General features: G+C 38.2%; 1 protein-coding gene across 1 annotated transcript in view; it reads right to left on the reverse strand.

Moving 5' to 3' along the window:
* Positions 1–784: 784 nt before the first annotated feature.
* usp43b (ubiquitin specific peptidase 43b) overlaps positions 785–25,907 on the reverse strand; it is an 87,495-nt gene continuing 62,372 nt past the window's right edge. The window contains exons 8-15 of the mRNA XM_084421003.1: positions 25,444–25,555; positions 23,950–24,053; positions 18,025–18,102; positions 17,819–17,948; positions 15,097–15,442; positions 11,354–11,512; positions 5,413–5,571; positions 785–3,962 (exon numbers count right to left, since the gene is read on the reverse strand). Coding sequence (XP_084277129.1) covers positions 2,917–3,962; positions 5,413–5,571; positions 11,354–11,512; positions 15,097–15,442; positions 17,819–17,948; positions 18,025–18,102; positions 23,950–24,053; positions 25,444–25,555 — 2,134 coding nt within the window. The 3' untranslated portion in view covers positions 785–2,916. The remainder of the gene's footprint in view (positions 3,963–5,412; positions 5,572–11,353; positions 11,513–15,096; positions 15,443–17,818; positions 17,949–18,024; positions 18,103–23,949; positions 24,054–25,443; positions 25,556–25,907) is intronic.

Consider the following 25,907-nt stretch of genomic DNA (forward strand, 5'->3'; position numbering starts at 1 on the left):
TATGGCCGGAGGATTTTGTCCATGAGGTGCTGAAAGGTAGCCTGACTACGTCAGACTTCTTACTTCCGCTCAATTTCATTTCGCTTCTGTACTCAGTCTGATACAGCGTAATAGCTTTCCGTTTTCCTCCGGCCTGAAAACAGCTGGCCAATCAACGAACAGAGGGCGGACATTGGATGAGCGTAGACACTGATTGTACCGTGGATGCGTAGATTTACTTCACATAATCTGCAAAAGTCGTTCACAGCCATGTTCACTCCGGTATTTCGCTCGATGGTTTTGTTTTCGCATCATACTACATGTGTTTACAGTGGAAGTTAGATGCGGCTGAGCATGCGCATAACCAAACGTTATGTGATTGGCTTACGGGAACCAATGATTTTAAACTTCAGACAAGCGCCTCCCCGCGAGAAAGAAAACGCTTTTCAATTATGCCATGCCAGATTCTGTCTACGAAGCAAAGCGAAGTAGCAGAGTTTGGTATTACCAGGCTAGCTGAAAGGTGGCGGGAGCCCCAAACAACCCAAACGGAAGAGTAATAAATTGGTGTAATCCAAATGACGTTGTGAAGGCTGTTTTTTCCTTGGATAATGGCGATAAGGGAATCTGCCAATACCCTGTCGTTAAATCCAGTGTCGAATAAAAGCGAGCTGAACCTAACAGATCAAGAAGCTCGTCAACTCGGGGCATTGCATTCACCTTCCTGCAATCGACACAGAAACGGACAGAGCCGTCTGTTTTAGGTACTAAGACTATAGGGCTCGTCCAGTCTCTATGTGAATCTTCTATTACGCCCCAGCATGGCCTTCAATTCACCCTGTACCACTTTTTTCTTGTGTTCGGGTAAACGATAGGGACGACTGCGCGCCACCTCCCCGGGGATCGTTTTGATATGGTGCTGTATAAGGTCCGTGCGTCCAGGCAGGGGTGAAAACACGTCTGCAAAACCTCCCGCACTCGTTTCCCCACTGCAGACCTAGCTTTACCACGCCCCCCTCGCCACAACTAGCCTAAAGATAAACTAGGTGCAATGTGTTAGCACAAAGTGTGTAATGGCTTGCTTTATCTTGTTAACAAGCATCTCAGCATATATTTAATTACACATAATACATCCAATTAAAAAGTGTGGTACAAAAACTTAAAAACTCGCCCAGGAGCACAGGAGAAAATGCTCTTTCAGAATAAATGTCCTCCTCAGTAATAATTACACTCAACAACATTTATCATAATACATTGCTTTTTAAGTAGCCTGTTACATAAGCACGGCTCTTCAGGTTTAGTGCACATTAACAATAACATGGGGAGTCTAATTTCAGGTGAACAGTTCACATACAGCATTATCATATTCAGATTGGTTAGTGATATGAGGGCACAACATCACTCCAGAGGTCTGGAAAGTGCATTGGGATTATTATTTCATTAATTATTTAAAGTGTAAGTGGTGTAACTGAGTTAAGTAATATTACATGTCTTGCTTACCAATTAGACCCAATTAAGTTGCGGTCATATTTTGTTCAGCAAATTTTGAGGCGAAATACAACCATTTCTATCCAAGTGAGCTCAGCCATTTGTAACTTGAATGTGCGAGTGTGGTAACTTGAATGTGTTTTGAGTGTCTTGAAGTCTATTGCTAGGTGATTTCTCACTGACCCAAGTCATAAGTCCAACTGGTTAGAAAAGTCAACAAGCCACGCAATTTGAGGTATCATTCGTTTGCATAACAAAAAAAGACTATGCATGAGAAAAACAATCCAAAACCATCCGATTATATTTCCAAACATAAGAATATGACATGCATCAATATTATCAAAACTTCTCAGACAACTGCTTCCTCTAATTATTTTATATTTTTATTCCCTGTGTTAAATATTGTTCTAAGATCCTGCCTTTTTTATGCCTCAATTTATCTTCACTTACAGATCTTCATTCATACAATATGAATATTTCTTTTAAAATGAAATTCAGCACCTAAAATGCAATTAGTACTCAATTTACAGCTGATGCTTAAACGCATTGAACTCAGAGATGAGCACGACATGCACATGTCTGATTGTGCTTGCATAGTCCATTCCTGTCAGAAAATAAGTGAATCCAGCAGAGCAAGGTACACAATGAAACAATTAGTGTGATCTGGAAACTGTGTGGGAGTGAGATCAATAAATGTTTAGGCTGTTTGTGGATTTATTTTATCTGTGGTGAGGTGTGTGCATGTATATTCATGAGAAAAAAACTAAAACAATACACGGCCATTCTGTTCCTACTAATTTCACTCTCCTGAGATCATTACAAAAGGCACTTGCAGAAATAAACATGACAGTTCCACTGAAAGTATAAAGCAGACTTCAATTCTGACATTTAAGCAGGTCAGTATCTGTACAGCTAATCAGGTAATTATTCCAGCAACTAGCGTGTGATGCTACATATCTGAAGGTATAAATGGAGATTTAAGAACAGGCTTTGAGATATGCAAGTTCAATATTGCTCATACCGACAATAGACTGATACAGAAAGACAGATTTGAGAGGGGAAACAAGCTCTGTTTCAAAACCTAGTGAGCTTAGCCAAGTTAACCTTACTCCCTAGACCCGACATAGCTATCTTCTAAGGCAGCATCCTTATTGCATTAGAAACAATTTGGATGCTCTACATTGGCTGAAACTGTCATACAAATGGGAGACTCAACTCGCAATTGATTTCAATACAGGTGACGTGAGAGGAACATACTGCCTCATTTCCAATCAAGCTGTAACTAAGTAGCACAACTGTGCCTTGAATTTGGCAAAAACAAGGTGCACACAATGCTTACTAGGTTTAGGAAAAGAGCAATAGTACAGCAATAGTGTGTAGTTTTTAAACGTTGCCAGATGCATAAAACATATATACAAACACCATTTCCCACAGTGAAGGAGAAACCAGTCAGAAGCAGGACTCGGGCACAGGTCTCTGTCTGCCTAGTGAAGTGCTGCTGTATCTGATTCTCTGTAGTGTTGCATAGGAGGATTTATCAACCGTAAGTCCTTTATGGGGGACCGGCACCAACGTACTATTTCTTTGGAGAGACGACGTCCTTTTCAAAGTCATATCTAGCCTGCTCTGAATACTGGATGAGCTGTAGGCGCGTTTTATATTAGCTGTGCTTGAACAAACCTGGTTTTCTCTGCTACTAACCATTTTATTGGCACTCTTGTGAGAAGTACTGGATTTCCTCGCCTCGACTCCCTTCCCATTTAGAGTGCCGTTGGATAGAGAGAGTTTGGTCAAGCTCTTACTGGAAAGCGTTTTTCCGTGACCCACCTCCTTGCTGATGGCGGGAAGGACGCCATCTTTACTCCTGCTTTCCCCAGTGGCCGTTTGCGTCTGGCTGGTGTGAATCCTGTTAGCGGCAGCCGCCTGGTTCCGGAGCCGTTTTAACGTAGAGTCTCTGGAATGAGATGCACTGTTGCTAGTGCCATTGGGGAGTGCAGTAGGGGAACCTTGAAGCGACTTGCTTCCTTGAGTCCTTTCGTGCTCCTGCCTGGTTGATGTTGAGCTGCCTTTGGCCCATGAACCATCGCAACTGATACCATTAAGGTCTGATGCTGGTCTGCTCTGGCCTTCAGGTAGCCTGGGCGAATCCGGACCTTGATAGCTACTTCGCTCCACACCGTTGAGACTACTGCTACAGCTGGGGGAACTCAGGGAATCGTCCTCGCGAAGCTGGGCTTTGACCTGTGAAGGACTAGCCACGATGCTGACTATGGGCTCCTTGGTACATCGAGGCCGCCGGCCAGACTCAAGGTACTCCACCAGCTCGTCGTTTGCCAATTGTGGAGCTACGCTGGAGGGCTTTCTGCGTTCCTTGGAAGCAAATGACCAGCGCAGTGGAAGAACTTTGCTTGGGCCTGTCTTGGATTTTGAGTGGTAGCGCATACTCATGCTGTGACCCCGGACGCTCCGTACAAATGGTGTCGGCTCAACTACACCTAAAAGCAAAAAATGGAGGGCTAGTAAAAAACAGTTTGAGGAGAAAAGTGATATGCAGAATCTTTTTTTGTGTGTGTTTGGGTTTATTTTACTGTGTTATTTTTGATCAAACAAAGTCTCAGCTTACAAATTCATTTTCCTGCATATTTCATATTTTATTTGCGAAATTTGCTAGTGTTGTTTTGATGTATCGTAAAATCATAAATTTACATTTATTTATTTAGCAGTCGCTTTTATATAAAGCGACTTACAAATGAGAACAATAAAAGCAGTTAAACTAACAATTAGACAACAATATGCAAGTGCTATGACCCTTCCCAGTTTTATAAATACTGTTAAAGGGGTCTTATTATTCTCTTTTACAAAGTCTTGATTTAGTTTTTAGGGTGTACTAAAATATGTTTTCATTCTTGATTGGTCAAAAGACTTTAAAACATTTTTTTAAACATATTTTACATTATTACAGCACCTCTCTCCCCAGTCTGGCTCGAACACGCCAATTTTGATGAAGCCCATCCTTCTGAAATACGAAATGTGCTGTGATTGGTTAGCTGGCCCAGCGTGTTGTGATTGGCAGCGCTTAGCGCGTGTTTGGGGAATGTCCCACCCCTTCATAGTTCTTCTTTAGTGTAAATATTGAGGATGGTGTCAATCAGTTCAAATCAATTTGAACCCGATTCAGACCCTGACAATGTTAACGAACAAGAGGATCGTGCAGAACGGATTTCACAGGACGTTTGTTTTTTGTAATTTTCTTATACATTATATATACAATGTTATCCACCATTTAATCGTGATATTTGTCGGAAAACTAAGGTAATACAAAACCATGGTTAATTTTCCTAAGGAGCGGTGCACAGTCTTACAGAGCTTACTAAAGCAACAGAAAACAAGCTGTTCTCCATAAAATGTGCAGATAAACGTTGGGGTTATAATGTTCAGGAACAGTGTTTAAAATAAGTTAGGTCAAACAAATGAGTTTTGGAAAAAAAAAAAAAACAGTGTCTCTTCAACAAAGCGACATCACTGTCTTCTCTAATGCATAATAAATGCTTTAGAAGTATTTTTCATTGTTAGTTCATGTTAACTAAGGTAGTTAACTAACAAGTGGAACCTTATTGTAACACATTATTAATTTTCCTTAACCGGTTAGTGAATATTTAATGTATATTTGAATAAATCTCCTCAAGTCTGAAAATCGTCAAAAAAACGTATGACAGTCACCATTTAATTGAAATGAAACTATCTGTATTGTATAAAGCGCTATATAAATAAACGGGACTTGAATTGATTTGATTACATCTAAAATTATAATAATTATTATCAGAAAGCCAGAGACTTTCCTTTAAAAACGACTCTGGTCACTGTACATATGACTTCATTAAATTGTAAAAGAAATACCTAATTGTTTTAAAAGGGCTAGTAGACATAAATCAAGAGTTTACTGACCATTATCTTCATTTAGAGGCTCATGGATGACAGGAACGTGTGGTGTTTGGGGCTCAGGAGCTGAAGATGAATTGGACAGCTTGCTAGTTGAATTGGAAATTCGGTTGTCTGCATTCAATCGGATGAGCCAGTGATCTGATATAGAGCCGCTGGAGGAACCTGTGGGTCAAAAGTAGCCTAGTCAACATTAGGGACTTTAAGCAACAGCTGCTGATGGAACGGCAACGGCAATCTTTCACGTAGTAACGACTACGGCAAATCAGCTGTTCTCCCGTAGTAGACGTTACAGTAGAACGTTGCGAAGTAGTAGTTAAAGTTGCGCATGCGCAATAGAACGTCAGAATGCCGTTGCCGTTCCACCAGAGGCTGTTGCTTAAAGTCCCTATTACCCATTTCATGCAAGTCAGAATGCTGTTAGTTTTCTGATAATAAACTGAAATGCACATTAAGCCGAATCCTAGCATTGTGGAATTGAACAAACAGAATTATGGCCAAGCATTTTCGTTTAAGGTTCCTGAAAATACCAGGAACCCTGATCTCATTTTGCTCGAGCCTTTGTATGTGAGTCTCGTTTCTATTAAACACCCATGAAGATGAGATGGAATGGGTCCAAACAAGTATTATGCTATGCATACAAATGATTGTGAGATGTTGGTGGACTGCTGGTGCAATAGCCTTTCAAACATGAGTAACAGAACATGGGAAACATGCAGCATATAACAAATGTCTCAGACGGGTTGACAGAATCAATGTTTTTTATGTGGGAAGGATGGTATTTAGCCTAATGTTTTTGAAAGAGGTCATGCTTACCAAGACAGCATCTATTTAATCAAACACATTAATTCATTTATTTAATCAAATATTTTCAACCTCTTATGCTTACCAAGGCTGCATTTATTTAATCAATATAGTAAAAACAGTAATATTGTGACATTTTCAGCATCATTACTTCACTCTTCAGTGTCACATGATCCTTCAGAAATAATTTTATGATGATTTGATGCTCAAGAAACATTTATTATTATCATCAAAGTTGAAATCTTTTTTTTTTCTTTTTTTTTTTGCTGTCCAGAAAGTTCAAAAGAACAGCAATTATTTGAAAAGAGTTTTCATATTCTTGGGCGAACTATCCCTTTAAGTCAGCTATGGAAAGTAGGAACAACATGTTCTCTGGATCAGACACGCAGAGAAAAAGAGCTCTCATATTTATGTGCAGGTTAAGCTGCAAAGTTTCATATTATAAGGATTGACAAATCACAAAGAAACTATTTGATGAAGTACATCGCAAGCTTCAAAAAGACATATTTGAGAGTTTATAAAGTTTATGCATAAATGGGGCACGTTAGTGTGGAGGTGAATCATATAACTTTGATCTGAGCACAACAGCCAACACTGAAGGTGATCGCTTTAGCTCCATGAACCTGACAGATCAGTTACTTTATTTTGAACTGTAGCTTGAAGCGGTTCACAACAGTTTAACTCAGTCGAGCTCAGACGCCACAGAACTTGTTTCTACTGTGAATCAGTGGGAGCTGCTGATAACAGATCCATTTGAATTACTACCACGATGGAGTAACCTAAGGCCTCTGCATGACATTTCATGACTAATTACAGCACCTAATGTAAGATTCAGTATATCATTGAAGAGCAGCTCACTGAAATATACCAAAATATGCACGTTTAAATGAAAAAACATTATCGAACTAAAATCGTACATTCATTTCATTGAAGTAAAAAAAGTCATTTTTGACCGCCACGTGAAGGTCACCAGAGGTTAATAATCAAAACTGCATGCGTCTTGCAGAAGAACATTGTACGCCCGGTCTAAAATAGTCAGAATATTATTATAGGCATAGCATAGTGATTCAGGATAAGACAAAAAGATGGATTCATGCTGTACTCAATCATTATATCAATATTGTACACTATGGAAAATATGTTAACATACCTTAAAGGTACACTATGCACCTTTTTTTCTCTCAGAATGTACAATATTGATATAATGAGTGAGTACAGCATGAATCCATCTTTTTGTCTTATCCTGAATCACTATGCTATGCCTATAATAATATTCTGACTATTTTAGACCGGCGTACAATGTTCTTCTGCAAGACGCATGCAGTTTTGATTATTAACCTCTGGTGACCTTCACGTGGCGGTCAAAAATGACTTTTTTTACTTCAATGAAATGAATGTACGATTTTAGTTCGATAATGTTTTTTCATTTAATATGTGTATTTTTACAGGATTTTATTGTACTAAATTAAATTTACGTAGTTGTTATAATCCATTTATTCAACTTTTGAGCATAGACCTGAAAATGAAATTTCCAACTGTCATAAATCTTGAATGCTTTGAAACAGAATTAAGTTTGGTCTTTTAAAAAAGACACTTGCCAGATTTTTGCTGAAGTGAAGAATTGTATGTTTATTATGAAAAATGCACAAAAATACCATTTTCAACTTTTAAATGAAATATATATTTTCCAAAACACATTTTACTCTAAAAATCAAAGCCATAAATCTGAACAGAGTTGAGCTTGATACATCAAACAATTAACTTTCAGTAACATTTTGTTTGAGGCGCAGTATAAAAAAAATTTAGTTTCCAATTTACACTCACCTAAAGGATTATTAGGAACACCTGTTCAATTTCTCATTAATGCAATTATCTAATCAACCAATCACATGGCAGTTGCTTCAATGCATTTAGGGGTGTGGTCCTGGTCAAGACAATCTCATGAACTCCAAACTGAATGTCAGAATGGGAAAGAAAGGTGATTTAAGCAATTTTGAGCGTGGCATGGTTGTTGGTGCCAGACGGGCCGGTCTGAGTATTTCACAATCTGCTCAGTTACTGGGATTTTCACGCACAACCATTTCTAGGGTTTACAAAGAATGGTGTGAAAAGGGAAAAACATCCAGTATGCGGCAGTCCTGTGGGCGAAAATGCCTTGTTGATGCTAGAGGTCAGAGGAGAATGGGCCGACTGATTCAAGCTGATAGAAGAGCAACTTTGACTGAAATAACCACTCGTTACAACCGAGGTATTCAGCAAAGCATTTGTGAAGCCACAACACGCACAACCTTGAGGCGGATGGGCTACAACAGCAGAAGACCCCACCGGGTACCACTCATCTCCACTACAAATAGGAAAAAGAGGCTACAATTTGCACGAGCTCACCAAAATTGGACAGTTGAAGACTGGAAAAATGTTGCCTGGTCTGATGAGTCTCGATTTCTGTTGAGACATTCAGATAGAGTCAGAATTTGGTGTAAACAGAATGAGAACATGGATCCATCATGCCTTGTTACCACTGTGCAGGCTGGTGGTGGTGGTGTAATGGTGTGGGGGATGTTTTCTTGGCACACTTTAGGCCCCTTAGTGCCAATTGGGCATCGTTTAAATGCCACGGCCTACCTGAGCATTGTTTCTGACCATGTCCATCCCTTTATGACCACCATGTACCCATCCTCTGATGGCTACTTCCAGCAGGATAATGCACCATGTCACAAAGCTCGAATCATTTCAAATTGGTTTCTTGAACATGACAATGAGTTCACTGTACTAAAATGGCCCCCACAGTCACCAGATCTCAACCCAATAGAGCATCTTTGGGATGTGGTGGAACGGGAGCTTCGTGCCCTGGATGTGCATCCCACAAATCTCCATCAACTGCAAGATGCTATCCTATCAATATGGGCCAACATTTCTAAAGAATGCTTTCAGCACCTTGTTGAATCAATGCCACGTAGAATTAAGGCAGTTCTGAAGGCGAAAGGGGGTCAAACACAGTATTAGTATGGTGTTCCTAATAATCCTTTAGGTGAGTGTATTTCCAATGCAGTAATTTTTCACTGTGAGGAGGAGTACATGTGTGACTATTTTTTTCAGGACCATTTCAGAGGAGTAATGGCTAAATATCTAAATTACCAGTGAAATTCAGACTTCACTTCATATTATAACTATACAATATTAGTCTTTTAATATGGATTTAAATTCAAACCCATTTTAATTGCATTTACTTACTGATGTGCACTTGATTCATGCAACCAAAGCTGATGTTCTTAACACTACTGTTCAAAAAATTTAAAAAAATGGTAAAAATACATTAATAATAATAAGAATGTGCAGCAAATCAGTGTATCAGAATGATTTCTGAAGGATAATGTGACACTGAAGACTGAAGCAATAATGCTGAAAATTCAGCTTTGCCATCACAGGAATAAATTACATCTTAAAAAATATCACAATAAAAAAAACAGCTATTTTAAATTCTAATAATATTTCATGTCTTTCTGATAAAATAAACGCAGCCTTGGTGAGCAGAAGAGACTTCTCTCTGCTCTCACCGATCCCAAACTCTAACTTTCAGTTACTGCCTTGAGAGTGGTCTATGATTGTAATAAACATAGCAACAAAGAAAGCATGCAAAATGCATTCAAATCTGAATCTAAATCTAATGATATGCAAGAATTCCATTAAACCACAGAATCCACCAGCACTACAGGCAGATTTAAAAAAAGCTTAGACAGACGTTACTGCATTCATCTCATATCAGTTTGCTGTCACACTGTGTTTTTCACCTTGCATAAAGTTGCATGAACACTTCTCGACTTTTTGATGTGCGAGCCTTCACCCCCCATAGAGAATAAAATGAAAACGCCCGCTCAGCTTGCTTCAATGGAGATATACGGTTGTCATAATACATTTTTAGGTTATATAACTTTGATACTTTTACATGTCATTTCATTGCATAGATTTGATTTGTTGAAGAATCATACAGCATAACTTTAGAGGACTGGAGAGGAAAGGAAAACAGTAGCAGAGACATTTGAGCAGAAAAAGAAAGTGACTGAATTTTGTCAGTATATGTGTGTGAACAAGCAACTCGAAACCATGTCTGTTCCCAGTGAGGCTAATCAGCAGCTCGTCCTTCCTGCAAGTGTTTTATTCCTATTCCTTCACCAAGGTTATTGTTGTGGCAGCACAGGGATCAAGTACACTCTGGAGTGGTTATTGAATTCATTTGTGTCATTTCTGTGTTTATATTTGGATTCTGAAGATGTGGTTCTCAAGATGTTGAGAACTGTGTAGAAAAGCCCTTGTAGTCAGAAAGAGGATGGTTGTGCCTTTTTTCTCATCATTTTAATGCAGAACATTGCCGGATATACTCTATTGTTCAGCGGTTTTGAAGGAAGTCTCTTATGCTCACCACCTGCATTTATTTGATCAAAAATATAGTAAAAACAGTAATATTGTGAACTATTACAGCTAAGCATTTCTGATACAAAAATAACTTAAAATATTATAATATAAAAAAAACATAAAATATTTGAACTTGAGATGGTAGGATAGATACTTAGAGCCTAGAATGCACTACTTTGCATAAAATAAATAGTAAATAAAGTTACTTTAGCAGTGATTTCAGTGTTCTGTAGGGTAGTGGTTTTGGGAAAAATAAAATAAAATGAGTTAGTATTGGATTTTTAAATGGCACCCTTTCTAACAATTCCTCAAAAGAACAGCAAAGCATATTTTTTCTTTGTATCGATCTTTCTAACAATGTAATTCAAAAGCAGTAATGTCATTTTCAAACTGTGGCAAGCAGGGCTGGGCCGAGAGCCGTGAGAGAACGGTGTGAGTGTTTTGTTTATTTTGATAAGTGAAAGTGTTGAATCTTGCCGATTCCCGCCTCCTTCTTCCCTTATCAACATACATTGCTACACAAACTCAATAATAATCATACATTTCTTAGTGTAAAGTTACATTTCATGAAGAGATAGCACATCGGACAGGCTGAAATGAAATGCTTAACAAAACTACACTACTACTTTTAAAGAATATTCTAGTACTCTCTTGATAATGCACTCTTTAGTATGTTTTCTGTTTGTTTGGCCTTGGTATGAGGATATACAGCAATGCAGATATGAGTGTTCACCTTGTAGTGAGCAGTTAGCTGACCAGGATGGAATGGCATCACGTCTCTGATAGAACAGGATATAAGCACCACGAGTGCACACTTCTCCCTCAGGCACCGGCTCAACAGTGCTGTCATCGTAGGCGTACCACTGACCGTCCACTGAGTTCCTGCAGTATGCTGTTCAAAACAGAGATTCATTATATTCAGAATGCAGTTTACTTCATGTCCAAGTATAGCCTTGCACGGGGGCCAGAATTACTTGGACCATGGTATTGTTTTAATTTTAAACATTTACATACACATGCATACAAGTACTTACACTGCAAAACATTAATACAATGTACAAATTTGTACGTAAGCATAAATCTAACAAAACTTAATGAGGTACATACTACTGTTCAAAAGTTTGGGTTCTCTATTGCTCACCAAGGCTTGATTAAAAATACAGTAAAAACAGAAATATTGTTAAATATTATTGCATTTTAAAAATAACAGTTTTAATACATTCTAAAATTAAATTTATTCATGTGATGCAAAGCTGAATTTTCAGCATCATTACTCTAGTTTTCAGTGTCACATGATCCTTTAAAAACCATTCTAATATGCTGATTTTCAGTTGGAAACGGTGACAGATTCTTTCAGGATCCTTTAATGAATAGAAAGTTCAAAAGAACAGCATTTATTCGAAATATACTTTTTTTTGCAACAAAGTAAAAGTCTTTACTGTCACTTTTGATCAATTTAATGCATCCTTGCTAAATAAAAGTATTAATTTCTTTCAAAGATAATCATACTAACCCCAAACGTTTGAACACTAGTGTGCATTTAATATAGATTTAAAATGATACAAAGTGACTTACGAATGAGGAATATCACAAGTAATTAATAACAAGCCAATGATATTCACAGTATCACAATGCAGGGTTACAAGAGTAAACTAGTTCGAAAAACAACTTAGTATGCTTCTGAAATGCTTTAAAGTTTATGATGTTCTAAAACCAGAATAAAACCGGTTTACAAAAAACAGAATTACAAACAGAATAAAAAATAAATAAAAACTCTGTCTCATGATATTTTCCCCCCATCTCGATTAATATCGATTATTAAGAGAGGGGTTTTGCAGTGTAAATTAATTAGCACAAAATTCTCAGATAAAATATTTAGTATTTTGGCTTGTACGTTGAAGTATCCAAATGATTTCAGCTTCAGCAAAGTTTCTTCTCTGACAGCTACTATACTTGGCAATTTCTGCCAGTTCTATCCAGCAGTTTGTGCAGAAATGAGGCAGGAATATTTTTCCCATTCCTCCTGGGTGAACATCAGGAGCCATCTTGTGTCGCCTTTTTCCATGGTCTTTTAACTCTGTGCTGCAGTCAGATGGACGGAAGTGACCCGACCATCGCCTTGCATAATCTGAATCAAGCACCCTGCCCTAAATAGCTGGTTCTGAAATTTGTTTGGGGTCATTATCTCAATGAAATGTGAATCCTCTCCCCAGGACCCTGGATCTAGAAGATGTGGCGAATTTTCAAGTGTTCAAGGATGCTTCCAACACTGGGCCTTGGGACAGGAACCAAGTCTTCTTCCACATGACCAAGGAACGAAGGCATCTGGGTGTAACCTTGATCATGCAAAATGGGTTTCCCCTTGGGGAAACCCCCTGGTCCTGAGCCACCACTGTAAGGGTCTCACATACAGCAGCCCAAAAGGTATCACATTGGATGCAGCTGCCATGAGCCCTAACAGTCTGCAACGAACTTGTGTGGACACTGAGATATGCGAACTTGTCGCTTACCCCCAGGGGGACTGCCCTGAGAGGTCTACGCTTAGCGTCAGGACCTCTTTCCCGAAACCTTCCTCAAGAGAATAACAGCCGATAGTGCAGCTTCGACCCCCAGCCTTTTTCATTGAGGGGGGGGGGCACAAGCTACAATCCTCTCCTCTTGTTCCACTACCAGAGCCTGCTCGGGGTCGACCACTGAGGGAAGTACCCCGTTGAATCGAGGCAGACGAGAACCGTTACTACAGTCTGCAGGACCCATTGAGGCACATTTGTGATCAACCAAAGTTGCCAAAGATCAACCAAACAAGTAAGTACGGTCTGGATGATAGGCTGAATGCTATATTAGAATTGTTTCAATTAAATAATCAGGGTGGTTATTTACAGAATCAGCTTATTTACAAATAAAGAATAATTTGTTGCAAACACATAGATCATTTGCGCGCGGTCAGAGGACAGAGAAAGACAGGGAATCTCCAGTCTGCTCAGTTCCCTCTGTATTATATATATATATATATATTATATATATATATATATATATATATATATATATATATATATATATATATGTGTGTATATATAAGTGTACCCAAAAGCCTATCATTCTAAACGAAAACTCAGAACATTGCGACATTAGGTGAGCACATGGGACACGTGATTCTAAACAAGCATGCACAATTTTATGGAGTTATGGCCATAGGTGGGACTATAACTGGTAGCTTTATAGATTATATATTTCCTTAATAAATTGCCTGTATTGTCTATAAATTGTCTTTTCCATCTATAATCTAGGTCAGTGGTTTTCAAACTTTTTTAAGTGTGACACGTATATAGGCCTACAACAATTTACATGCAAACAAGTCACCAAATAAGACAAACAATTTCACATGTAGCGCTAACTCAAGACACAGAAACAGGTTTTATAGTTTCTAGGTTCGCGACGTCACCCGCCTCTGACGTCCCGTCACACCATTGGACTGATTTATTAACACGTGCTTCATGACGCAATCACGCAGAGCATTCCCATAGCGTCAATCGACGCAGCACGAGTTCCCTTGAAAGGGAACAATGGTCTTGCCTGTAGTTCTTTGCCTTAAAGGGCAAACTCACTGTTGGCATATTGGCTTACAATAAAACTTGGCTACCTATACAGTACAAAGGTGAAATTATTTTTTTTTTTAAATCAGTGTTACTTGACTAGAGAAAACCGAGAAAAAAGGCTGTTGTCTTCCCTTATGCCAAATAGCTATAGGAGAACTTCAACACCCATAATGCACTGGGCATGTTTTAGTCATAATTTTAGTCTTTTAGTCATAATGGTGTCGACTTGTATTGTTCCCGGGTGCAAGAATTCAAAGAGGAAACGTTTAGTGGGAGTGAATTCGGTTTCCAGTGAAGGATCCAGCGCAGAGAATCGTAAAAATAGAGAGATTGCTGAGACAAAAAAAATGTTTCAAAAAATGTTTGTAGTCAACATTTCAAACTGGATGACCATGAACACAGTCATTGTGTCAGTTCCACCTGAAGCAAAACGTGTTGCATACAGGTAAGAAAGCTTTTGTCATAGTATTTAATTTTTACCACAATGATGTTTAAAGAGTAGATGAAGTACAATACAATTTTCAGTGATAAACCTACCCTTACAATAACTTTTCTGTTAACTCAGTCTATCTGTGTGTCTTGTCTGTGGGTGAGGATACAAAAATGCAGAAGTATAATCTGTAGTTTTCACGAAAGCCCTGAAGCTGTCAAAACATTTGCTGACAAAATAAGTGGGAATTTCTCAGTCCAGGTAACACGGAGAACAAGTAGACATTGTTCATTTACATATACTACCGACATTGTAACAATGCAAAGTGAAGTTGAAAATCGGTTACAATAAAATAAAAGTTACAGTTTAAGTAAAATTTTTGTCTCATCAGGTTTTACTAAAAGGCACATTTTAGATCATTGTTGACATATTTCTCTTTTGCTCACACACCTGTGTAGTGGCCTCCATGCATGCCTCCATGATGGTTACACACAGCGTACAGGTCGTATAGGAAGTCGAGTGAGTGTCGGCTAGCTTCAGGCCTGTGATGGGCCTGTTGTTTCCAGCCATGCGGTGGACGGACACAGTTGCTCCTCTTGACCACATGGCGGCCCATAGCAAGGCCCATGAGGGGGAAGTGGACCAGTGTAGAGAGCTTGTTACGCCGCTCTCCCACCTGTCGGAAGCGTTTGAGGTGAAGGATGAGGATGTCTGGGAGGGTCCACAAGCTCATCTGCACTGTGCCCTGCTGCAGCTGCTTACAGTGAGGGCACTTCCATGCATCGTCAGGGGCCAGCTAAGTAAACATGGATGAAAAATGATAATACAGTACATCTCAAGGAAAGATTATTTGAGTGCTTTTTTGGACTAAATTAATGGTCCTGACAGATTGAAATGATGACTATTTCAGAACGTTCTAAAACTTATTTTATGAAATTAATTTCATTTTTTTATTTTTATTTTTAATAAAATATATAAATGCTAATATCATACAATTCTCATTTGCATTTACACTACCATTGTAAGTTATTTTATGATACAAGACGTTTTATAATATTTAAAAAAAAAAATTCTCTTCTGCTCACCAAGGCTGCATTTATTTGCACAAAAATACAGTAAAAACAGTAATATTCTGAAATATTATTACAATTTAAAATGTTTTATTTTTAATATATTTAAAAATGTTATTGCTGTGATGCAAAGCTGAATATTCAGCATCATTACTCCAGTCTTCAGTGTCATAATACCTCAGAAATCAGTCTAATTTGATGATTTAGCCAGAGCATTTAACAGCAGCATTCAAGTAAGAAATGTATTCTTATTAAAGGTACTAATTTATTCAATCAAGAGCAGTGAGTGATTTTCAGTTTACCTTTTGTTGTTTGATTCATATTAATAGCATATAGCAGTAGGTACTGTATATTACTATGCTTTCACTTTAATACACAGATCTAATATACACATGCACTTTTTTTTTTACTTGCTGTTTATGTTCACAGACATAACCAACTGTGATTATGTGAACTTTGTGTGTTTTTGACATAATTCTATTGTTCTCATTTGTAAGTCGCTTTGGATAAAAGCGTCTGCTAAATGAATAAATGTAAATGTAATCTTGTGTGTATTTGACAGTTTAAGCGCAGCCACCTTTCTGTGTGCATGCTTCAGGTGTGTGCACATATCAGAAGTTTAGACTGATATGGCTTTAAAATGCATGCAAATAATAAACTTTCATTTATGATGAAGAACTACAATGTCACTTGAGCGTGACCACGATAGCGATAATCAAAACCAAACAGATGTTTTAGTTTTTGGTAGAGTATTGGAGGCACGAGGCGCCACCCTCTTCTGGAAAGCAGAGCGGGGAGCAGCAGCTCATTTGCATTTAAAGATACATGCACGAAAACAGCATGTTTTTCCTTCCAATCAAAAATAAGCATTTACAACATGGTATAAAAATGACTTTACAGTCATATTCTGGTGACAACTGAGACTTTATATTACATCTTGTAAAATGGGGCATAATAGGTCGCCTTTAATATATTGGCCAAACAACATTTAATTCAAATGATCACTTAATCTTTAATATTTGGGCACTTTTTGATGATAGATATGCTACAGCTTCTATAAAGCTGAGACGTGCTCCACACATGTAAATGATAACAGTGCAACACTTTGCAATGAAACAAAGCATGTCAGACTTTATATGGGTTCCCAAATGCACATTATTGGAAACCCAAACCAACTGCCACAAAATCAACTCCGTCATGCTGATATTTCGAGACAATCATGTTTTTCACCTCAACGAGAAATAACGTTGCGTCTTAATATCACGAGATCTCGAGGCATAAGATCTCATCACATCCCTATTTCTTGTGCTGCTTAGTATATATTTTTTAAATAGCAATAAAAATAGCAATAAAAACCTTACTGACCCCAAACTTTTAAACAGTAATGTACATATAATCATTGTATATGTCAGTGACAAATGAGTGCAAATTAAATTTGACCACTTTTATGGTGCTTGACAGCCAGTGGTCACTATGTTTTCACGATATGGAAAAGAGCAAGACAGTGCCCCCTTTTGTGTTCCACAGAAGAAAGTAATTCTTGTAATTCTTACGTGTTGATTATATTCCATTGTACTATAAAAAACACAATACTTTTGCCATTGTTAATCTTTTCCTGTTTTTGTCCTGTTTCAAAAAGAAAGAAACACCTGCTGCACAAGAGCAAATGTTACTGTTATAGTTGCTCAGAATCAAAGAATAACATCCCAATCATGTGTTTCAGAAAATGTCTAGGTCTCAGCTGTTTTGCATGTTTATCTGAATTAATGAAAGTTACTTGAAGAGAGGGAGAACGGCGCATGTATTTCCAGAAAAAAAAAAAAAAAAAAAATCCAATCATAATTTTACAAACATTTCAAAATTACAAATTACAAAAGGCTAAAACTTATCTGTCTGGCCAAGCGGCATTTTGACATTTTGTGTAACAGCAATTCGCTCCACTTTTTTAATTGGTGGAGAAAAAAAATCCTCCACCAAGGATTTACCAATACAAATATACCAACTAACTGGCTAAATTTAGTCTTAAATTTAAACTTGGTTGTGATTTTCCATTTCATTCTGCTGCTAATATTCAGTATAATGTGTGTTTTTGTGTTGTTTACTTGTTCTTCTTTGGTGTACAGCTCAAAGCACTCATCCAGGGTGCAGCTGTGCTGCTGAACGTGGTGTTGTTGTTGAGCACGGACGCTTTCCGAGTCCTTCACCACCTCCTCCTGGATATTACCAAACAGGCTGCAAACAAAAGATGTGCAGATACAATTTTCTGTTTTTTCGCACATACTCAGAAGGAAATAAAAGATTACATTACCAGTCTTTGATTCTGTGCTCCCACTCAACAATGAGCTTCACATGTGGAGGTCCACCTGAGCCGCACAGCTTTAGAGCTCTGAGAAGATAAAAAACAAGCCAAAGGGATTTGAAAAGGAAATCAACAGACATACACATTTTTTTTTATGTTATAAAAGGACTCTGTATCATGAGTTCATTCTCAGTAAAGTACAATCTTACACTATTTTTGCTTTCTTTTTGATTTCTGGTTTCCAAATAAAAGTTACAAAGCCACTGCATATAGGCATAACCATGTTTGAATAATATTTGACCTCATATACTAACCACGCAGCATTAGAGCATGATGAAAATGCGAGCTAGATAAATAGTGATCCGCTTTAATAATACTGTTTCATAATCAAACACTAAAGATAATCTAACAAAGAAAAGTAAATGTGACATTATTATTATTATTATTATTGCTATACGATTATACAAAGATGTTCTGAGTTATTGCTATAGGGTGTTGCTATCTGAATCTTTCCCATACATTTTTTTCTTAGGGATTTTAAATTAGTCTTTGTAAATGAGTTGTAAGCCATGAACCAAACTAACCAGCAAAAAAACTATTTTAAAGGTGAACTAAGTAACTTTTTTACCTTAACTGAACAGCTTCGGAGTCATTGGAATGGTTATACTTATTTCGGGTTGAATGGTGGTCGTTTCGCACCCCCCTGGTGCCCGTGAGCGGAAAATACGCACTTGCAACTTTGAGCCGGCGGGCCGGCGGCTGCCGCGTCAGGAAGTATCGCGTGATATCAGGTCTCGCGATGTAAACAACTGCATTACGGCCAAAAGAAATCTGCTAAAATGCTGTCATTATTGCGCTCCCTCACGCTGTCCGAACGTGAAGAAGACGTTTTAAAGAATGTCCCATCGGCTTTGATGTCGTTGATCTACTAGCCTCTGGTGTCTGAGAATCACCAACGAGTTTTTACAACAGTGTTGTCAAATATCTATTCCGAAGCTGTGGGGGGAGCTCTAGAGAGAAACCTGCGAGCAAAAAGCGAGAATACAGCGAAGAAATCCCGAAGCTACTGAGTGCTGCTTTAACAACTATGAAAGAGAAAGTGCCAAAATTAATAGGCCCTGTCCCAAATGGCCCCCGAAACACTCACGGTCTTCCGTGAGTGTTTAGGGTGCAGGCTCAGCAAAAGTGTGTATCAAGGGGCGCATATCGACCACAAAAAAATTACTAAATGCGCGCGCATGCGGCAGCCATTGTAAGTCCACAAGACCGAAAGTGTAAATGAAGTGTGCCATTTGGGTGCCATTACTTTTTTTAACTTTTTTTTTTTACCTTTGGTTTTGATTTCAAAGCATCCACAAATAGCGGTGCTTGTGTCTATCTGCCGCGAATGTAATGCTAATGTTCTAAAGAACCCTAGAGTCTGTTTCTACTGAAGCCGCGAAGAAGAAAAGTAAGTGAGAACACACATACATACACAATAGTGGTTCACTAGTTAGTACGATTGTATTTATATCAGCAGAGAACCATCCCAGAGTTTACATCAACCGTACCTCGGATCACCCTTTTTATGCCGACTCGGGTTCAGTTTGCAGGTTTGCACACAAGTTTGGAAAACAGTGTTTGCATCATCCATACGATCCGAACTCTGACATCAATCAAACTTGTGTGGGTGCGCACCAAAAGTACTAGTGTGAAAGCACACTTAAAAGGTATTCTTATCTCGTGCAGAAGCGGTACAGTCAAAATGCTGCTTATTTATTTAACATCACATCTCACATGACTAAAAGAATAGAATAAAAGAATAAAAAACTGTGGCTGTCACCCCTGTTTTAAAGAAACCCGGCCTGACATGGCTAATTATAGATCAATTTCACATCTCGCATGTCTCTCAGAGCTGCTCGAGAAAGTGGTCGCTGCTCAACTTCACAACTATTTGTCATCATCACACAACCTTTATGAATACTTCCAATCAGGTTTTCTCCACAGAACTGAGACAGCACTCCTCAGGATTGTAAATGATCTTCTTATGGCCATCGACTGAGGCTCCATCTGCACTTTAATTCTCCTTGACATCTCCTCTGCATTTGACACCATTTCTCACAGTATTCTCACTTCACGACTCTCTGCTCTTGGTATTTCTGGAACTGTCCTGTCGTGGTTCATTTCCTACTTGTCTGACCGTCAGTATTACATTTCTAACCGTCAGGCTAAAGGCTGGGCCACACTAAAGGATTTAAAAAAATCGTATAAGATTTTCAAAATGTGAGAGACCACAAAAATGTTAAGAAATCACTGATTTAACCATTTTGCTCCGTGTGGAGTGCCGCAAAGTGGCCTGGAAAGCACACCACACTAACAGATTCCATTCACAAACAACCAGAGTCCCGTCTGTGAACAAGGGAAATCTCGTAAAATCTCTTCTTATTCTTCTTCTTCTTCTTCTTCTAGGGTTTATTGGCGGTAGGCAAACAAAATATTGGTGCATTACCGCCACCAACTTGTATGGACAGTGGACCAGAATGTCTACTATATACATTGTAAAAATAAACTATATCCTCTCACTTAAATAGTTTCTCTAAGATATTGAAACAATAAATTATAAAACATATCTTTTGACTCTATTCACAAAAGGTCTATTAAATCTCTCGCAAAATATCTCGCATCAAATGTGACTTTAGAGTAAACAAACATGGCAGATGACCGGCAAGAAGAAATGGCACTTATAGTGTATGGAATGCTTTTTACAGAAAATTTGCGGGGGAATGAAAAGAAAATTGGTAGTGGAGATGGTGTGAACATGGACTTTACATGTTACAGCGCAAGCTGGAGGTGAGTTTTCCGTCAGCTCGCTGTCTGATTGTGTATCGTTTCATTTCATGAGATAATCTCCAGAGCGTGCGCGTGTTTGTCCTCAGGGTTCCCCCCACACATCTGATGTTCTTCCAAGCAGATTCAGTCAATCTTAACACACCTCACAACACAGGAAAATCTGATAAGATGATCTGTAGAACCATCAAGATAATCAGGACTTTACCTAGGATTGTCGGAAGGGGAGAATTTAGTCCAAAATTTCCATGAATATCTTGTAGTATGTGGCGGCCTTAAGTCCACTACTGCCCTGTCTCACATGGTGTTCCACAGGGTTTTGTTCTTGGGCCTTTACTCTTCATCATCTACATTTTTCCCTTAGGTCACATTATCCGTCATCATGGCTTTAACTTTCATTGCTATGCAGATGACACCCAGCTCTACATTCATTCCTAATACACTGCTCTTTTCCTCACCAACTCCATTTCGGCTTGTATTGATGAAATAAATGCATGGATGACCAGTAATTTTCTCAAACTAAACACTGATAAACAAATATACTTCTGGTTAGTCCACCTCAATTTACATCCCGTCTCTGTGTTGACAATATTAATATTGCTGGGTTTTCTAGTTTGACCTTCCACCACTGGTAAAAACCTGGGTATACTTTTTGATTCTTCCCTCTCTTTCTCTACTCATATCTTGTCACTTACCAAATCTGCCTTCTTCCATCTCCAGAATATTGCTAGTTTATGTCCCTTCTTAAATATCAACGATGCTGAGACTCAAGTTCATGCTTTAATTACTTCCCACCTAGACTACTGTAATTCTCCCACTACAACACTAAATAAGTTCCAATATACCCAGAACGCCGCTGCCAGGGTCCTCACATATATCATCTTTGCTATGAAAGCAAATAGGGATGTAGTGTAACGACGCCCAGTTCCAGAAATGCACTAATATTTTGTTGGTAGTACCAGTTTGCAACAATTATTAGTTAACACTAAGTTATCAACACTTCGGAAAAAATAATAAAAAATGCATCGCTTTCTGCCAGGACTTTTACGGGCTTTTCCTAAATCACGGAATTGACCTCGACGTCCGGGTTAGCGGTAACATAAGCCATCAGGCAAGTGTTATTTAAATAAACTCCTGAAGTACTTACAAACTTTCCAATGCCTCGTTTTATGAGTACAGGACCCATTTGTACTACTGTAGAAGTTTGGTACCATTCCAGGCATTATTACTGGGGTAATTTACGAGATACAACCTTGGATCCATTAGCGCCTGCACTAAGCCATTCGGCTGATATCTCTAAATAAGCTTTAATAAAGTTCGACCAAGGGAAAAAAGGCTTCTAGGGGGGTGTTTGGCTCGAGGTCATGGTGCAAAGGACCCTAGGTTGAAATTACTCCGAACCATCCCTTTAAACTTGGACCTGCCCGCAGTCTTAGGTCCTCTGAATCTGGTCTATTGCTGGTCCCGCACCACAAACTAGCATTGTTTGGGGCAGGGGGTTTCTGCATCGCTGCCCCCATAATCTGCAATTCTATTCCCCAACATATTCGCAACCTCACATCATTATAAGAGTTCAAAGCCCACCTTAAAACAAATCATTTGACCTTATGTTTCTCTGATCCCTAGTCTAATGATCTGGTTCGTGTTATGTATGTTATGTTTCTCATAACATAACCATGTGTATGTTATATTTCTCTACATTCAGTGTACATTCATGCTTGTCTTTATGCCTGCTGTCATGTTTATTGGACTTCTGTTGTAAAGCGACTTTGAGTTTGTAGAAAGGCACTATACAAAATAAACGTATTATTATTATAGAATATGAACAAGAGAATCATCAACTGCCGTGGCTCGTCACTCTGTAAGGGCAGGTGGGGCAGAGCCCTACTAAAATATTAACATAGGTCCAAAACATAGATCCCTATATAAACTGAGTCAATGATAAGCTGTAAGTGTGTCACAGTACAGCGTCCCACAATTTTTCAAAAGTAAATATATGGAACTGCAGTGTGCTCTAATTGAGAACCATTGGGGCAGATTTCAGACTAACCCGCTTTATTTCATGCTTACGTAACGGAAACCTTGATCCAGACCAAAACGATATGAATCCACTTCAGCAATGTATATCATGTATATCAGGTCAGTAACTAGTTGGCATCTTCTTCCTATGTGGAGCATCGTATCAAATTAATAAAAGTATAAATCCTTTAGTTTAAATATGCTCAAGTGAATAGTCTTTATATCGTTCTGTTATGTTTGTTTTATGTTTGTTCTGAGAATAGTCATGACATTATTTTCCTCCCTGGAATTCCTCCATAATCTTGTAATAAAAAATAAAATAAAAAACAGAGGCAATAAGTACTACATTAAGGCAATTCTAAGATAGCATTATATATTTGTCACGTGTACTAAAGTCTGACCATCAATATTAAAGCGCCACCCTCTGGTTGAATAACGCAACCTCTGCAAAAAGTGTGTATGCATGTGTTTATCATTTAGAATATAAATCTTACAAAATGGGTATCATAAACAAGAGCCAAGACCCAGAAACTGCCCTACCTAAATTTGCGGTCAGGAACCGTTACTGATCATCAAGAGAATTTCAGCAGGAATATGTGTAAGACGACCTTAAGATGATTATGAGATTAGTGTCATCTTTAAAAACATAGCTGACAGTATTTTATGGTTTCGAGGGCTGATGTCATAATTTAACCCAGTGTGATTTAACAAACTCCTTAAGGTCTGTATATACATGTTATGAGTGTGAAAAAATATTAGCAGCAGCTCAGAGGTTTTCTTTGATGTTTAAGATATATATATATATATATATTTTATAAACTCAATATGACTATATCTGTAAATACTGTACAGTACTATGCATTATGAAATGGTGCTAATAATGAATAATAAATAAAGCTGAACTGAATGTTTGTTTAATTTGATATATTAAGCGTGATAAAAAAATTAAATGCTTATGTCAGAACCTGGAAAACTGTTTCAAAACGTCCTCTGAACTGAATTGCTGTTATTGGCAACTCAAAAAGATGAAATTCGCTTACATTCTGTTCTGATCCATGTATTTGAGCACACACACACACGCAATATTACCTGTCCACTGCAGGGTGATAAAGCGGCCGTCCGTCTTGAGGATTTAAGTAGCTATAAGATGCAGATCCTCCAACAACACGAATCTTGAACAGCACCCTGAAATTCTAATGAAAAAGATTTGGAGACAATATCGATTTCTGCCATTGTCATGAAGGTGCAACTACAGTACACTAATGCTTCAATATGGGCATTGTGATATTGTAAAATATGCAGCTATAAACATCAAGCCAGAGAAGTGACTGCAGATGGCTACATATATATATACGTACAGTATATTTAGCCATTACTCCAGTCTTCAGTTTCACATGATTCTTCAGAAATCATTCTAATATGCTGATTTGCTGCTCAAGAAGCATTTCTTATTATATCAATGTTGAAAGCAGTTGTGCTGCTTAAAGGGTTAGTTCACCCAAAAATTACAATTATCCCATAATTTACTCACCCTCGAGCCATCCTAGGTGTATATGACTTTCTTCTTTCAGCCAAACACAGTTGGAGTTATATTAAAACATGTCCTGGCTCTTCCAAGCTTTATAATGGGAGTGAATGGTGCCTGAATGGTAAGGCTCCAAAGAGCTCATCCATCCATCATAAAAGTAATCCACATGACTCCAGAGGTTAAAAAAGGCCTTCTGAAGTGTTTTGTAAGAAAAATATCCATATTTTGAACTTTATAAACTGTAATCACTATCTTCCGGTAACAACCGTCCACACTTTAACAAGAGAGTCGAGTTCTGGCATATGATGGCATGTTCCCTCCCATTATAAAGTTTGGAAGAGCCAGGATATTTTTTAATATAACTCAAATTGTGTTTGTCTGAAAGAAGATAGTCATTGGATAGTAATTGGGACAATTTTCATTTTTGAGTGAACTAACCTTTTAATATTTTTGTGAAAACCATGATACATTCTTTTCTATTTAAAATAGAATAGAAAGTCCAGAAGAACAGCATTTCAGGTCAGCTATTGTCATCCTTTGTGAATAAAATAATTAATTCCCCCCCCCCCCAAATAAATCTTACTAACCCCAAACATTTGCACAGGAGTGTGTGTATAAATCGCAGATCCCCTGTAGTACCTTCACTGACCACCAGGGGTCCGTAGACACCTATTAAAAGGCCCTGGATGTGGACTGAGACTGTTTTATTCTGGCTGGTGTGTCTGAAAGCACCCAGCAGGGGGCACCAAACAACTGCTGAAGAGCAATAGGGACGATCACAAGAAAGTGACAGGAAGATGTCTTAGAGGAAGTGATGGAATCTTGTGAGAGACTTTACTCCGTCATCAGCCGCCAACAAACTACTGATTCTCTGAAACCTAAAGATCTTGAATTGTGATTGTCTTTTTTGGGACTGGCTGTTTAAAGTTTGCACATATTTTGTATTTTCTTGCATCCATAATTTATCTAGAGTTAAACTCTTATACTCCATTAGTTAAATTAGTATACTGAATGAAAACCTCGATGAAGTATGGTAGTCTTAAAGTTCTTCTCACATGTGCCTGTGATCCGTTGATCATTAGATAGTAGAGTTTACTGAGGATGCTCTGCTGTAGCTGGTCCCACGACACTGATCTGTCCTCTCTCATCAGAAATGGAGGGCCAAATCTGCAGATAAACAGACATGAGATTAATGTGTTTATACTGTTAGTGAGTTTAAACTCAAATAGATGCAATTACTTTGTAAAAGTTAACTTAGTAACACATTCATCATCTCTAAAAAGTATGAATGTTTCTGTTTTAGCTAATTCACTCATTTCATTGTTGCTTGTTTAAGATACACTGATCAAATACATGCGTATGGTGCTGGGAGAACGGGGCTAGTTGTCACACTTTTTTACTTCAGTGAATCTTTAGGTTTCGCATAGGTTTATTTTTGACAGTCAATTTCTATACACATACAGTATATCTTAACATTTTTGCAACAAAAAGCTATTGAACATTTCCATTACTGCCTACC

The sequence above is a fragment of the Rutilus rutilus genome (genome assembly GCF_951802725.1).
Source record: "Rutilus rutilus genome assembly, chromosome: 1".
Taxonomy (NCBI): domain Eukaryota; kingdom Metazoa; phylum Chordata; class Actinopteri; order Cypriniformes; family Leuciscidae; genus Rutilus; species Rutilus rutilus.